Source organism: Coenobita brevimanus, chromosome 54, assembly GCF_032717465.1.
Source record: "Coenobita brevimanus isolate Jiangsu-jjx chromosome 54, ASM3271746v2, whole genome shotgun sequence".
Lineage (NCBI taxonomy): Eukaryota > Metazoa > Arthropoda > Malacostraca > Decapoda > Coenobitidae > Coenobita > Coenobita brevimanus.
In genome coordinates, this window is record NC_137007.1 from 15,209,013 (window position 1) to 15,225,927 (window position 16,915).

Consider the following 16,915-nt stretch of genomic DNA (forward strand, 5'->3'; position numbering starts at 1 on the left):
AAAAAGTTTTTAGTTTCCCCTAGAAACACTGGGAGTAACCACAACTTCCGGGTATGACTGTATACTATAAAGTCTCATATGACTATACCGAAGCACTCAAAATCATTGGTTCTATTTGTTTGAAGATGAGGCCTTTTGAAATTCAATGGGTTAGAGAAAAAACCTAAAACGGACAAGAAAGAAGCTCATGCTGTGAGTAAATATCTGCAAAAGAATGGTATGGCCACCAAGGAAGTCCATGAATACATGGTCATCAACACACTTGGTGATGACTCTCCTTGCTATTCCACCAGAAAGAAGAGCGCTGCTGATTTCAAACTGAGCAGGGAGGGCACCGAAGATGACCCACAGTCGGGAGCCTCCAAATCATCGGCCATTGACGATCAACTGGAGGCCCTTTTACTGCATGGTCCTGCATGACTGACATCTGTCTGTGCAACAGAGGTATGATGTCATGGGCATCAATGCTGGCCAGTGCTCGCTGTTCTGACTGACATCTTGGGTATGAGCAAGCGCTTTGCAAGATGGGTGCCCAGAATGTTCGCACCAGACCAGAAACTGACCAGACTGGAAACTTCGACACTTTTGGCTCATTTTCAAGCTGATCCGGCCAGTTTCTTCTGGAGATCTGTGACCCAGGATGAGACATGGGGTCAACACTTTGAACCTCAGTCAAAGAATCAAAGCAAACATTGGAAAAACCACGGGTCTCCACCTCCCCCCAAAATCAACCAAGTGGCACCTGTCGGCAAGGTGATGGCCTTAATGTTTTGGGGCACTGAAGGAATTCTTGTGATTGACTACTTGCAAAGGAGTCAGGCCATTAATGGTGCCTATTGTGCATCAGCATTGCGACAGTTTAAAGAAGTAATCAAGGAGATATGGACAGGAAAGCTGCGAGCGGGCATGCTGTTGCTCCAAGACAATGCCCCTGTCCACATGTCACAGGAGGCAGTTCCTGAAGCAGCCAGTTGTGGCTTTGAACTGTTGCCTCATGCTCCTTAATTCCCCGACCTGGCTCCGTCGAACTTCTACCTGTTTCCCAAACTGAAATCCCACCTGTGTGGTCACCTTTTTCGGAGTGATAAAGTCATCCATGCTGTTGAAGCGTATTTGGAGGCTGAAGATGCGACCTTCCGCGACGGGATAGTAATGTCTGAACGTTGGTGAACCAAATGCATTGAACTTAGGGCAGACCACGTTGAGAAGGCATACAAGAACAGTTTTTCTCCTGTGACTTTTATGGTTGAGGTAGAGAACTCTCTCTCTCTCTCTCTCTCTCTCTCTCTCTCTCGTCCTCGGCCTTCCTTTTCCCTCAAAGGCGTACTACCCATCCCCAGTTTTCTTATAAAAAATTACAAAATCACAATGTCTGTTGCCACACATTGAACGTAAAAGGTTTGCGGGGTCTTCCTATGGCTACGGTAAAGTTTTTTTTTTCTTTTTTAGGATTATGGATGTAAAGTTAGTTTATATATATAATTCTGTTCATAAGGGAGTTGTTTTATATTTAATTATATTGTACCTGTGAGAGAGCGAATATTGTTATAATTTATGCGTATTTGTTTGTTTTTTTCCCTGTTTGCTTGTGCGTGTGTATATGTGTGCGTGCGAGGGTCTATGCTATCAAAATCATTCAAAAAGTCTTCATTTGATTTTAGCCTGAATTGGTGGAAGGGCTGAGGGTCTGCCAATGAAGAATATTATTGTTTTCGACATCAGTAAGTCATAGGTTACGGTCAAAGGGCTAGGTCAAACGTTGACCAAGCAAAATCAACATTTACAGTTACTATCCAATATAGACCAAACTTGGTGTAAAGGTACAGGATAGGACAAAAACTAAGTATGTCAGTATTTAGAATAATGAAAGACCAAGGCCACAGACCAAGGGCACAGTTTCACACGTGTGTCTGTTTGTAAACAAAATAACTAAAACACCTGACCTGATCTGCATCTAACTTTGTGGAATTGTTAACGGTCAATCGGACTGCCAATCAGTAGTTTTTTAGGACACTAAGTCAAAGGCCAAGGGCACATGAAGGTCAACTTAAACAGCTTTTATCTTATGCAGACCAATCTTTGTGGAAGGTTTCATAATAGACGAGAAGACTGATTTCGAATTTTGAAAATAGTCACTTAAATGTCAAGGTTACTCAAAGTTCAAAGTCACATGGCAAGGTCAACTTACTATAAGCAGTTCTGATCTGAATTAGGTTAAACTTTGTAGGAGAGTTCATGATAAAGCAAGGATGAAGAATTTCGAATTTGACAGCAGTCGGCGAAGGTCAAGGTAAGAGGGCAATATTAACTGTATGACCCTTAAGCCAGTGTGTGGGCGCGCAAGCATTGCGGTATGATTGTTCCATACTGCTACTACTTCTACTACTACTACTACTACTACTACTACTAATAATAATAATAATAGTAATAACGATAATGATAATAATAATAGTGGTAGGTGGTGGCGACCATCATCCATTCACTTGATGTAGTGCTGCCTACTTCTTCCTTAGCCTTTATCATTCTTTTTCTGTGCCTGCCCTCCTCTCTTCCTATATCTCCCATCTTTCCTGTCACTACTTAATGCTTTTCTTTCCGTTACAGGTGGCTTTACATTGAGTGACAAGCCAAATGGTTTCCTGTAAGCCAAGAAACCATTTACAACGCTGGGTGGTAACCATATAACCAAACCATACGTGCTTCCTACGTGTCAAGAGGGTTGGTGGAGGGTTAGTGCCCCTCCCTGTACAACAAATAACTCAGAGTCAAATGGCCACCCCGTACGGGATTATGGTGTCTGGCAATAGATAATAATAATAATAATAATAATAATAATAATAATAATAATGATAATAATAATCTATATCATAATTATTTGATTTCTGTATGTTTGTTTCTTACTGTAACACAGGCAAAACAGTGCAGGTAGTCAAAATTTTGTTAAGGAAAAGTATTGTTCAAATACTCTAACTTGAAGAATATAACAATTTCCAGTCTAATTGGGCCACCGGTTCCTGAGTTATGGCTCATTTCTGGTCTTTTGTTTAGAGTGGAGGGGATGGATTCGTATTTGGTCCAGCATTGAAACTATCAGCATGAGAGAAGAGAGAAGAATGACTTGTTTTTTGTATCATCACTCTCTCGCCTCTCATTCCTCCCTCCTTATACTCCTAATATTGTATAGTATAATGCTGTAGTATAATTTAGTATAATAGCAAACACTACTATCCTCTCTCTCTCTCTCTCTCTCTCTCTCTCTCTCTCTCTCTCCTCAACAGGTGTCCCAGTAGAATTAAAATATGGGAAAACTCCTCTCTCAGCCTCGTTCACGGCATAAATAATTCCAATATATGTTACCTTTCAACTAAATTTGAATTAACTTGAAGTCGAACGTATCACTCAAGGCAGCCGAAGGCAGCCTTGAAGTGAGTAATAATAATAATCTATCTATCTATTGCCAGACACCTCAATCCCGTTTGGGGTGGCCACAAACAAATCGCCTCCAAGTTGCCCTGTCCCCCGCCATTTCACTGCCCTGCTCCCAACTCACACACCCCTCTCTCATATACCTCTCCACCCCATCCCTCAATCTCATCCTCGGCCTCTCCCTTCCTCTTCCACCCTCCACCTCACTCACATACACTCTCTTCGTCAGTCTTTCACCCTCCATCCTCTCCACATGGCCAAACCACCTCAGTGTTTTCCTCATAACGCTTCCTATCACATCCACATCCACACCACAACGCTCCTTTATATCCTCATTCGTCAGCCTGTCTCTCCATGTGACTCCACAGGCTCCTCTTAAATAACTCATTTCCACTGCTCTCACTTTTGACTTGTGTCCTTCCAACAACGTCCAAGCTTCACTTCCATACGTTAGAGTTGGTATCACAATACTGTCATGTAGTAACTTTTTCACTTCCATGCTCACTTCCCTGTTTCTTATCACTGCTTTCAAAGAACCAGCAACCTTTCTTCCCTGCTGCACCCTTTCAAGTACTTCACCCTCCAAACCTCCATCCTTACTCATCACACTACCCAGGTACTTAAACGTACTCACATTTTCCAATTCCTCACCATCCAACCGCGCTGTACATTCACTGACTTCACCTCTCTCAAAGACCATCACTTTACTCTTCCCTACATTCACCTTTACATTCCGTTTCTTACACACTCTGCCAAACTCATCCACCAAGCCTTGCAGCTCCCCTTCGTCTTCACTCAACAGCACAGTATCATCTGCAAACAACAGTACAGGGAGTTTCCAAACACTATCCTCTCTCACCAGGTCCACTCCAACATCCACTACCCTACCTTGTACCTCTTTTATTACCCCATCCATGTACAGGTTGAACAACCATTGAGACATGACACATCCCTGTTTCAACTCAACTTTCAAAGAGAAAAATTCATTTAGTTCACCATCCACACGCACTGCAGCCTTCGCACCATCGTACATACTCTTCACAGCAATCAACAACTTCCCATCTACTCCATATATTCTTAACACTTTCCACAATCCTTGTCTATCCACCCTGTCATATGCTTTCTCCAAATCCATGAAAGCCGCAAACAACTTCTTTCCCTTCTCTAGAAACTTTTCCACTAAAGATCTAAGAATGAATATCTGATCTAAACAACCTCTTCCCTTCCTAAAGCCTCCCTGTTCTTCTCCAACTAATTTCTCTGTTCTTTCTCTAACTCTGTCAGTAAGTATCCTACCATACACTTTTCCTATTATACTAAGAAGACAAATGCCCCTGTGATTACCACACACTTCTTTTTCCCCTTTTCCTTTGTACAAGGGAATAATTATACCTGACTTCCAATCCTCCGGGACTCTACCTTCCTCCCAGGCCAATTTGCACATCTTCCACATCCCTTCTACTACTATCTCTCCCCCATGCTTCAGCATTTCACCACACACTCCATCAATTCCTGGGGCTTTCCCCGATTTAACTCTAATCATTGCTTCCACAACTTCTATCCAACTGATTTCTTCCTGTCTTCTCACCTCCCTCCTTCTCCCAGCCATTCCCCAGCCACTTATACTCGCATTACTTCCATCCTTTATGTTCAACAATTCCTTAAAGTGTTCTCTCCATCTGCTCACTTTTTCTCCCTTCTCCACTAGTAATCTACCATTTTTATCTTTCACTCCCCTGCTAACTTCACTTCCACCCTGTCTTACTCTTTTCACCTCTTTCCAGAACATTTTCTTAAAGTCCCTCCACTTTACACTCAAATTCCTTCCAAATTCCTCATACATATTATTATAATAATAATAACAGTAATAACTAGAACTCTGTAACATTTCTGTGGACAGTCAGTAGTCTCCACTGTTTCTTGTAATGACATTGACCCCACTGGGGAGATTTGGAATTTCTTAAATGAAACGAAGTAAACTCTTGGGAACTGGTCCGCCAGGTTTCATTACCTGCTCATGTCCCGTTGAAGTCTTCAGTAGACATGACCAGTGACCACCTTATCTCGTTCACTCATAATGCTAATGTAACTCTTTCTGCCACTGCACGTAAAAGATTTGGATATTTTTTTTTTCTATTAGCAATGGCCCATGCTAGGACTCTTAACCTGGGCCCATCAGATACTTCCACAGTGTCCAGTTCTCCTGCATTCGTCGCGAGACTCTGAGTCCAAAAAACTAATAATACCAGCAAAAACAATAGTCTTCACCTGTGTAATTGATGGAGACTGATAATGATGACAATAATAATAATAATAATAATAATAATAATAATAATAATAAAAATAAGTTATAATAAAAATAGTAAAAATAATAATAATAATAATAATAATAATAATAATATTAATAATAATTTATTATTATTATTGTTATTATTATTAGTAGTACTAGTAGTTTCTGCTTACTACCTAGGTGAGACTATTGTTTTTGCTGGTATTATTATTATTATTATTATTATTATTATTATTATTATTTTTCTCGCCTTAGAGACTTGCAACCGGAAACTGTGCTAGGAATCTGAAGGGCCCAGGTTAATGTGTCATGTCATGGGCCATTCCTGATGGAAAAGAAAATCCAAATCTCCCCATTGAGGTCAATATCACTCTATGAAACAAGAGCAGAGACATGCATTCTTTGACAACTTTGTCAGATCCCTTGTTGATGTTATACAAGAAGTTACCTTAGGGTCTGTAGATCTTGTTCATATTAAACATACCTTACCACATGGTGTGGTATTCTTAAAGCAGCTACACAATAAAGCTACATAAGTATTTATGATTATTCCGGTATAAGAGTCTCCCGACGATTTTAGGATAACTGGAGCTTCTGCAAGGAATCTGAAGGTCCCAAGTTATGTGTCATGGAGTGGGCCATTGCTGATGAAAAAAAAAAAATCCAAATCTTCCCAATGGAGTCAAGGTCTTTAAGAAGCAATAGGTGGACACTAGTGACTGTCCGTAGGACAGTTACAGAGATTCTAGTTGTTATTATTATTATTATTATTATTATAAATAGTAGTAGTAGTAGTAGTAGTAGTAGTATAACATGTGTTTTTCCAAGAGAGTTTCACCACTTTTGTACTTTCTCTTTCCATGTTTCTGGATCCTAATTCATCCTACATTTTGGTGGGTGAGTCAGGAAAATTACTCGACTCTGAGCACTGATGTCCAACTACCCTCCTGCATGCAACAGACATTGTAAAAATTTTTGTGTCGCCTCTTGAGCCACGATGCCCACCATCTATATTGAATACATGCTTGGATAGTCTCAGTTATGACTGGTGTGATGTTTTTTATATATTTATTTATTTTTTTATTAGAGGTGAGAGCATCAAGTGAAAATTTAAGTAACTTTGTTTTAAGAAAATTCTAATCCCCATGCTGTTATCTTCCTCAGCACATGATATATCTCTCGGCCTTTCCGTCAGCAGTTAATTATTCTACAACTTGAAAAGCGACTCACGTGTACTTCCCTATTGACTGTGTGGTGTATTTTCATTATTTGGATTATTTTGTGTGTTCTCTTATGCGAATAATCTCCCAAACAAATAACTAGCATAAAAATGACAGACGGCACTGAATGACCAAATAATGTCCTTTTTTATAAGTAACAGACCCTTGACCTGAATAAAGAGGGCCAAGAGTGACAGTGTTCATTTATCCCCTCACGCACTGTAAGTTTTCTGTAAGTGTGTGTGTTACATGATCAGAGAAAATGCCACGAGAGCAGGCTGGACTCGCACACAAAGGAAAACATTCCCATGTATTTTATTTGCCCTAGAAATTGGCTATAATAGTATAAATTGTATACCATCATCATCTCTGATGTTTATACTATACGATAAGCTAATCAAAACACACAAAACTGATGAATAAAAGTACTGTAAAAGTACCTAAATGAGGTGAAAATACTGTTGTTCAGCAATGAAAATAACTGCCCTACACTGTAGCACAAAACTTTGCCCACATGTTGCAAGAGCTAAGCATATAGATGCAGAATTTCATGAGCTTTCATGTGGTATTGGTGGGATTCTGATATGACCAACAGTTTTCGAGTAAATTGCCAAAAATCGTGCACGCTTCCCCTTCCCCCGTGAACTAAAAGCTGAGAGAATGCCAACTATTTGGGATTGTTGGCCTGGAAACAGACACCCTTCCCTATGATGCACAACATATTGACACATTTCATTCTAAAACATAAGTTTTGGTGAATATTTTTATCCAGAATTGCCTAATCGGCATCCCTTCAGACTCCCACTCCAAGTGCGTCATAGTGCGTCATTGGTTCCTCTTTGGACTAAAACCATTTTGACTCACTGCACAAAGGGGTTTATATATATATATATATATATATATATATATATATATATATATATACAGAGAGAAAGAGAGAGAGAGAGAGAGAGAGAACTTGACTGATTCATACATTTTTTTGTGTAAATAAAAAATTAAACAATAAAAGAATTGTTGAAACTGTTCAGATCTGGTTGTCACTGTAACACACAGTCTGTAAAGAAAAGGATGAAGAAAAATAATAGTAAAACTCTGGAAACGAATATGAATACCTTTACGAACAGACTTGTGCACGAGTTGTCAGGGCTGTACTGCCAAGGTGGATGGCAAGCTGATGACAGGGAGAGCTGGAGCTCCCGTTTCATCATCACTCTGGACTTGCCTTTGAACATCACCCTTGCTGAACTCCTCCAGTGTTTCAGTAACACAGAGTGCAGACTAGCATGCTCTCTAATACAAATTCCTCTAACTGTCACCACCAAAATACATGTATATTACACAATACACATCCTACTTAAAATTTCTCTCAAAAATGTCATTTTATCGCTAAGCCTTGTCCCCACAGAGGGGTGGACCATAAAAGGCCCCAGCATCCGCCCCGGTTCCGGAAACAACCAAGTAAAATGCCTAACTACTGTCTGGCTCACTTCTTTATTTCTACAACATTCACAACCTTTCCCCTAGCTTCTCATTATTGAACACCACCTCTTCTCCTCTAAACTTCACCATGTCTTCTTCACAGAGACTCATCTGTCTGAGGCAACTGACAGCAAACTCTTCTCTGTATCCTTCTTCCTTCTTTATACTGACTTCAAAGCCAAGGGTGGCTGCTGTGTATATTTACACAACAACATAATCTTGCTCTTGTGTTCTTGAACTTGAATCTTTTGAATTTTCTACTCTCTGGCTTCAGTTATCCTGTCATTCTCTGATTCAATATATCTGTGTTGTTTATTTATCCCCCTATTCTACCAACTATGAAAAGTTCTTTGACTACCTTGCTTCTACGATGGAACACACCCTATCAATTTCTCTTTTATCTGAAATCACCATTATTGGTCATTTCAGTGTTCACCACCACCTTTGGCTCTCCTTTCGCTGATTCACCAGGTGAACAAGCCTACACGTTTTCTATCTCCTCAGTGACCTAGAGCAGCTTGAACAGCACCCTACCCATATTCCTGACCACCTTGGAGAATGTTCCAACTTACCTGACCTCCTCTTTATTACTAATCCTGCTGGTTATGCACTTAAACTTTTCTCTCTGTATGGCTCTTTATCACATTAACCTGTCCTATTGCTCTAGTAAGGCATGTGAACCCCCCAAAGAAGTGGCGACTTTGGCACTTTGGAGTTGCTGATAGGGAGGCCCACAGGCACTGTTTTTTTAATTTTCACTGGAGTGATTATTGCTTCCATGGCTGAGAGCCATATGAGTGTGCCCAGAACATTATGGAGCTTTCGGACATGGAGGCATACATTACTGTCTCTTATCCTGTAACTAGTGGAATAATACCTTGGTTTCATCGTGCTTGTTCTAATGCTGTCCACAACAAGGAGAAAAATCTACAAAAGGCACAGGAGCCAACCGATCCCTAAATCTCATCTCTTTTATGTTTCTGCCTGTAATTGTGCTAAATCTATTCTTCACTCTGCTAAAAACAATTTTATTCGTACTAAATGCTCTGAACTCTCCAATTCAATTTCTTGCTGGTCCTTCTGGCACCATGCCAAAAACCTTTCTAAAAACTTTACCTCATCGTCCATCCATCGTCTTTTCCACTCTGATGACTCTGTAGCTGTTTATTCTACTAAAAAAAAAAAAGAAAAAAAGAAAACTCTTTGCTGACAGTTTCTCCTCAATTTCCAATTTGGACGATTCTGTTGCTCTTCCTCCATCACTTTCCACATCTGACTTCCTCATGGCTGATATGAGAATTTCTTCTCTTGATGTATTTTCTGCCATAATTGGCCTCAATACTAACAAGGAATATGGGCCTGATGGGATCCCTCCTCTTATCCTCAAGAACTGTGCTTCTGTGCTTACACCATGTGTAGGTAAACTCTTTCGCCTTTGTCTGTCAACCTGTACCATGCCTAGGTAAACTCTTTTGCCTTCGTCTGTGAACTTGTACCTTTCATTCTTGCTGGAAGTTTGCTCTCATTCAGTCAGTCCCAAAGAAGAGTGACTATTTCCAGCCCAAACATCCTGTATCTCAAAAGTTTTAAATCTAATCTAACTAAACAGATTTATAGCACATTTCCAATCCCAATCTTCTTTCTGATCTTCAGTATGGGTTCCGTCAGAGATGCTCCACTGGGGATCTTCTTACCTACCTTTCAGACTCCTGGTCATCCTCCTTTCGGGACTTTGGCGAAAGCTCTCCCATTACACTTGCCATCTCAAAGGCTTTCAGTCGAGTCTGGCATAATTTTTTATTTTTCAAACTGCCCTCTTACGGTTTCTATCCTTCTGTTTGTGCCTCCATCTCTAACTTCCTTTCTGGTCATTCTATAACTGCTGTTGTAGGCCGCCACCGTTTTTCTCCTAGATCTATCAACAGTGTTCCTCAGGGCTCTGTCCTGTCACAGACTCTCTTCCTGCTATTCATCAGTGACCTTCTAAGCAGTACAGTACATTTAACCCTATCCACCCATACACTGATGACTCCACCCTTCACCTTTCCACTAGCTTTTCACAAAGTCCATCTAAGCATTTACTTCAAGAAACAAGGGATGAGGCTATGGCACACCTAATCTCTGACTTGGCTCATATCTTTGATTGGGTTAAAAGTAATCTTGTTGTTTTTAATGAATCAAAAACTCATTTCTCACATCTTTCAACCCGTCAAAGTCTTCCGCAGGTGTGTTCTCGAATTTTTTTACAATATCCAACTCAATCCTGCATCATCGTTAAACATTCTTGAGGTTTCATTCTCTCAGGATTTATCTTAGAACGATCATATTATTACCTCTCTTGTATAATCTGCTTCCAGTAGATTAGGTATGCTAAGCCGACCCGATGCCTTCTTTACCTCTGCACAGTTGTTGACTTTATTTACGAATTTTATTAGCCCCCGTGTAGAGTACAACTCTCATGGATGGGAAGGTTCCCCGCATGCAGCTTTCTTATCAAGGTGGAGTCTAAGGGTTTTTGTCTCATTAACTCTCCTCCTCTGACTGATCCCATCAACCACTATCTCTTCGTTGCACTGTTGCATCTTTATTTTCTATCGCTACTCCAGTGGCCAGTGCTCCTCTGAACTGTCTGCCTGCATCCTTCCACCACTACGGCAGGTCTACACCCGTCTAGCAACAAGGTCTTATCCCTTTTCTGTCCAATTCTCTAATGCAAGAGTTAACTGTTATTCCCTCTTCTTCATGTATGCAACAGGTCATGTCTTTAATTCTCATCCTCTATCTGTAATTTCTACTGCCTATGACCTCCAGTCTTTCAAATGCAGTGTGTCCAGGCATTTCGATATGAATGGATATTGAATTTAGCTCTTTTTTTTTTTCTTGAAGGAATGACCCTTGCCGGGTTCTAGCCTTTGATTCCTTTTTACTTGCATTAATAGAAAATAGGAAGACGACTGCACATATTCTTTTATCGAAGAAAGTATCCCAGTATAATTGAAACCATTGAGAAATTTTATTGTTTATTGTACTTCTGTTAATGGTTATAAAAACCTGAGCCCATTTTCCTTCCAAAAGCATCTTCTCTAGGCTCACAGATAAAACCTGCCACCCTTTTGCCTGCTCCTTTAACCAAAGAGGGTTTATGATCATCCTTCCTCGTGATATCTAACGCTATTGCGTTACACTATCCCTGATGATTTATGCATTTAGTGATGAAGTCTATTATTCTCTCAGTAGCACCTTCTCTGCTGACACAAATAATATATCCTACTGATCCTTCGCCTGTTCATATATCTTAAAAGACCTTTCGTTTTCATTCGAACTGATACTTATTATTATCGATGCTAACCTGTACAGTATCCAGATGGACCAGTTCCAGTAACATTAGCACCTGTCAGTGACATCTGTACTCAGCATATATCCTGCTGATCTCTCTTCACCTACATTTCTATTTTTACTGATTTAGCCACAATCCATGGCTGATATTCAAGTCATCCAGTGATATTGTTCTATATTTGTCTCTCATTTTTTTTTCATCCCCTGGTTGCCAAACCGTAATTTTGTTTGTCACTGGGCTCTCTGTTCTCCGAAAGACGTGATCATTTTCTGTTTTTAAATACCTTTGGGAAAAGTTATATATTTCCTTTCCATTAAACAGGGCTTTTTTAAAACAGCATATGGCAGTTTTAATTCTGTTCTCGAATTAGATTTTCAGAGTTCCAAGGGTTCCTTCAGTCTATAGTTGTCTCATCATTAGATGAGAATGAAAATCCTGGGAAATTATTGTTATGCTAGGTGTCCTTAGGCCGACTTCTCATCCTTAGAACACTAGCAACAGAGTCGGGGTTCTCCTTCGAGGCCGGAACTAGAATACACAACAAGAGGAACAGGGCATAAAAACTCAGCAGACCAACTTTACATGTATATTGCCTCAACTAAAACCATTATAGTACAGTAAAAATGGTATATATATACAGGTTAAGGGGGACACTGTCAGGCTCATAAGCCTTGGCCCGGGCTGCTGTGGGCTGGGCTGCTTATAGATGGTGCTAGGGTATGGGAGGTAGCTCATCAAGTATGCCTTCCTGTAGGAGGCATGGGACTACTGCCGGGGGCGATGTCATCCGGGAGGGCCGGTAGTCAGCATGGAGGGAGGCCCTTTCCTGGCGGGGCTTCGACCGGGAAGGTGGCCCTCTGGACTGGGGCTGAATAGGGCCAGCAAGTATGCTTGCCACCACCTGCTCCTGTAGGAAGGTCGTCTGCGAGTGGGTCTGGGGAGGTCACACCCTGGAGTCCAAGGGGTGCCCCTGGGTGTCTGGGGGCTGTGGTCTCTGCAGGGTTGGACCACCGTCAGGATCTGCCTGTAGGTCCCTTCCTTGTGGAGTCCGTCAGCAAAGGGCGTCATCCAGAGGCAGGCTGCAGGGCATGGATCCCCGGGCTTGGGATGGGCCCTCGCCACAACTCCTCTAGCTGCAACTCCTCTGGGGGATTGCACTTATGAGGAGAGAGAGAGAAGTGTCCCATTCGGCCTCTGGATGGGTAGTGGGCCGAGCCAGGGATTTCCTCCAAAGGGGTAGTCTCAACGGCCATGGACAAAGGGCGTACAGTGGCCATCTCTTCCTCTCTGGTGCGTACAGAGGCCGTCACCACGGGTCCATGGACCCTAGAGACAACAGCTGAAGTGCGTACAGTGGCCGTCACTTTCTGCCTGGTGTGTACAGTGGCCCTCACAATGGGGCTGGTCCCTAAGGAGGTGGCAGAGAAAGGGTGTACAGTGGCCGTCCCTTCCTTCTCGGTGGGTGCAGTGGCCGTCACTGTGGGTCTGCCTCTTCTTGGTTTACCAGCCGAAGTGCATACAGTGGCTGTCACTTCCTGCCCGGTGCTTACGGTGGCCATCACTGCAGGGCTGGTTCCAGGTGTGGCTGTAGCCAAAGTGCGTACAGCGGTCATCACTCCCTGCCCGATGTGTACAGTGGCTGTCACTGCGGGGGTAACAGCTGAAGGGCATAGGACCGTTCAGGAGACCTTGACAAGGACGTGCAGCTCGTGCGGCACCACCTAGCCGCCCACTCCACCTCCCAACACATTGGCGCAGTAAGCAAGTTCCCCACCCAACGGACAGTGCAACACCAGAAGCAACGGATGCCCTCCACCCACCAAAGCCCTTCATCAACACCTTCCATACCGAGGGTGCACCCTACCAAGAGGAGCCCCAATCCCAAGGAAAACCCGAACCTAATATCGATCAACCCATGGGAATTCACCGCCTGCAGCTGCAGCTGCCCCCTCCACGACATCTGTGAACAGTTAAAGGCTGCTCGGCACAGGATGACCACCCTAGGGTGTCGCAAAGTTTCATTATTTGACAATGAAGGCACCCAAGATGATGCTTCGCCCACTGACTATGCCAGCCCTGAGGAAATGGAGCCTGAGGAAGAAGACACCCCACAACAAGCTGGATTTTAGGACTGCCCCCGCACCTCCCCACGGTGGCGAGGACCATCTCAAAGAAATATTGACCCCCAGTGTACAACAAGAGGAGACCAAACAGGGTAAAAGCGAGACTACTGGTCAACACGGGAGCGGCCAGATCTTGCCTCTACACCCCCTTCTACTATTGCCACACCTTAGCCTTTGGCCCACTTCTCCCCGTCTCAGCTCACCTCATAGACGCGTGGGATGCCCCCCTACCAATACGTGGGGAAACCCGGGCCCTACAAACCGATTCTCACCAGTCTCTTTGGAGGCATGGGTTTGAATCCCACCACTGCCACCAGTGTTATGATAGGTGTTCTTGGGCTGACTTCTTGTCCTTAGAACACTAGCTACTGAGCCGGGGTTCTCTTTCGAGACCGGAACTAGAATACACAACAACAGGAACAGGGCATAAAAACTCGGCTGACCAACCTTACACGTATACTGCCTTAATTACAGCTGAGGCCTCCAGAAGTAAAGGCCTGTATATGCAAAAACCTAGTTTTGAGTAACTTGCAAGGAAAGTGAAGCAATTGGTACACCATTATTTTTCAGAGTAAATATCTATTATGTGTTACCATATTAATCATGCACTCAAGGACTTTTTCCCAGTGTTTTTTTTTTTGTGTGTGTATGTGTTTTTCGATGTGTGTTTTCTTGTGTTTGACCCCCTGCCTGAACAACCGTACAAATTTATTTACGAAATCGAAATACAAGGTGATTTTTTAAAATTTTACAATAAAATTAATAAACTGTGAAAGTTTCATTAACCTGAGGCCATTAATTTTTTTTTTATACAAATTTTTAAAACGTGTTTTTTGGTGTTTTTTTTCTTTTTACCCCGAGAGCTATAACTACATTCATATAACTGACAATGATTGCATAAGTAGATCAATAATAAGATTAAGGCCACTCACCAATCCTACAATGAAAATGTGCTTGCTGGACTTGAAGGGAGGGAGGGGTCTAATAATCAAGGAAATCGTCGTTCAGGTCCAACTCTGCTGCATCCCGGACCACGCCCCCTTTCTGCCGCGCCTCTTGTTGATTCTGGTACAGCTCATCATAGAAAGCAACAAATTCATTTGGTACGAAATTAGAAAGGGTCATTACATTGTTTAACTTGTCCATCTTAAGCAAAACACCATTTGGGTATTTAAGAGGCAACTGAATTCCAGGCAGGTAAAAGTATTGAGGTCGAACTCTTTGCCTCAACCTTTTTGCAGTTTGATAGGAAGAGGCTCATAGATGCCATACCCAGCCCTGACCTTGATGCCAGCTTTGTAGTCCTTGTGCACAATGAACATCTTAGCGTTTTTGAAACAGCCACTGAATCCCCTCTTTGTTACCGTCTGTTGCAGCACATCAAAATGAAAGAAACAGCCCTTATTCATCTCTACTACACAGAAAGGGTTCTTATCTCGGCATTCCCTCATGAACTTCATGTAATGGGTGGTAGAGTACACATTCTGTCCTTTCAGTGCATGTTCCAAGTTACCAAAGTCTCTGTCACATGGTAGGTAAGAATGTCCAGACACTAGAAAATCCTGCTCCACGTAATCCAAGTGCTCACTCTGATCAAGCTGGAGATAGAGGAGAGTCACATTCAAGTTCTTGTTTTGTCCACTGCAGTTATCACTGAATATCACCAGCTTTTTTACAAAGTCAGGAATGAAATTTCCAGTGTAGTGTAACAGGCAACTAGCAATTTCAGACGAACCTCTTCTTGCTTGAGTCTCGTTCCACATGTAAAAATAACCCTTTCCAGCCTTAATGTCGTGAATCCCGAAATTGTAAGTCCAGAGCTTTCGTTTATAGTACTGCACTCTAGAACTCAGCCAAGGGGTGGGCAGGGTCTGCTGAAAGTATGTTGCAATTGCTGCAAGGCAGTTATCATGGTCAGTCTCATACACTTTCGTTATCTCATGCACGGCCTTGGAACTAGCTAGATGAAAGTTTTTCTGAATGGTTAGATGCCGAATTTCCTTCTCCTTGTTGCCTCCAGCTGCTTCTAGACGTTTTATAATACTCTCGATCTCGTCACAGTAGTTGCAGGTGTCTCTCCCAGGAGGCTCCACCCCAATATCAAAGTCGTTCTTGAAGATTTCGTTGTACACATAAAAAGATGCCTTCAGATGAGTCTTGTTCTTTTCTGGATAATCCAAATAATCCTTGTGCAGTAATGCTGCGACTGGAACCAAGGGGTAAATAAACTCTGTTCTGACTCTTGGCTCTGGAATAGTGGCTGGAACATTTAGATAAACTTTGTATGTGGGCCTTTTCGATGTCCCTGACTTCCACACTGGTTTTGTTGGGTGGCTCATGTTGTCCACGTTAATCAGGCTCCACTGTACCAGTGCTTGATCCTTTCGCCAAGCCATTCTGAACAAGATTTTCAGAGATGGAATGGATGTGTAGAAAGGCAATGAGGCAGACACTGCTTACCTCATTGTTGGCAGTGACTGTGTACAGCCGGGTCTCCTTGCGTCGACTTTCCTTCCCTTTGACATCAGAACGCTTTACTGGCTGACTTGTGATTCTTGAGAAAATGTACCTGGTTTGTGCCATGTGATCTTTCAGTTTCCAGTAGTTTGTGAATATTTCCCGGCAGTTTACCCCCCTGGGGATAGGTGGGTTTCAAGAATACTCCCCCAATATCTCTGCTTGTTGTACGAGGCGACTAAAAGGGTTGGTGGTGGGTTAGTGTCCCACCCCGTAAAAAGAACTAACTAAACAAGCGAATAAAGCGCCTCAGACCAGGACGGACCATATGTTGATGACTAAGGAACGGACAAAGGACTTTGTGAGGGTGGGAATGTGGAATGTGAGAGAAGTGAATGATGAAGTGAAAGAGATATTGTTCAGGTGCTTGAGGATCCAAGAGTGGATATATGTGGATTGACTGAAACAAAATGGAAAGGTGAAAGTGTGAGAGGATGGGAATATGGTTTAGGTATATGTGCGGCAGTTTATGAGAATGAGAGGGCAAGAGAGGGAGTATGTCTGATGATAAGAAAGAAGTGGA

General features: G+C 42.4%; 1 protein-coding gene across 1 annotated transcript; it reads left to right on the top strand.

The window, feature by feature from the left end:
- The first annotated feature begins 504 nt into the window (after positions 1-504).
- On the top strand, positions 505-1,005 carry LOC145401041 (histone-lysine N-methyltransferase SETMAR-like). Its single transcript, XM_080273417.1, has one exon. It carries the CDS (start codon positions 505-507, stop codon positions 1,003-1,005), a length of 501 nt encoding a protein of 166 aa, XP_080129543.1.
- Positions 1,006-16,915: the final 15,910 nt, after the last annotated feature.

What these genes read in the sequence shown, in the direction of transcription:
- LOC145401041 (XM_080273417.1), top strand. Translation starts at nt 505, where the DNA reads ATGAGCAAGCGCTTTGCAAGATGGGTGCCCAGAATGTTCGCACCAGAC.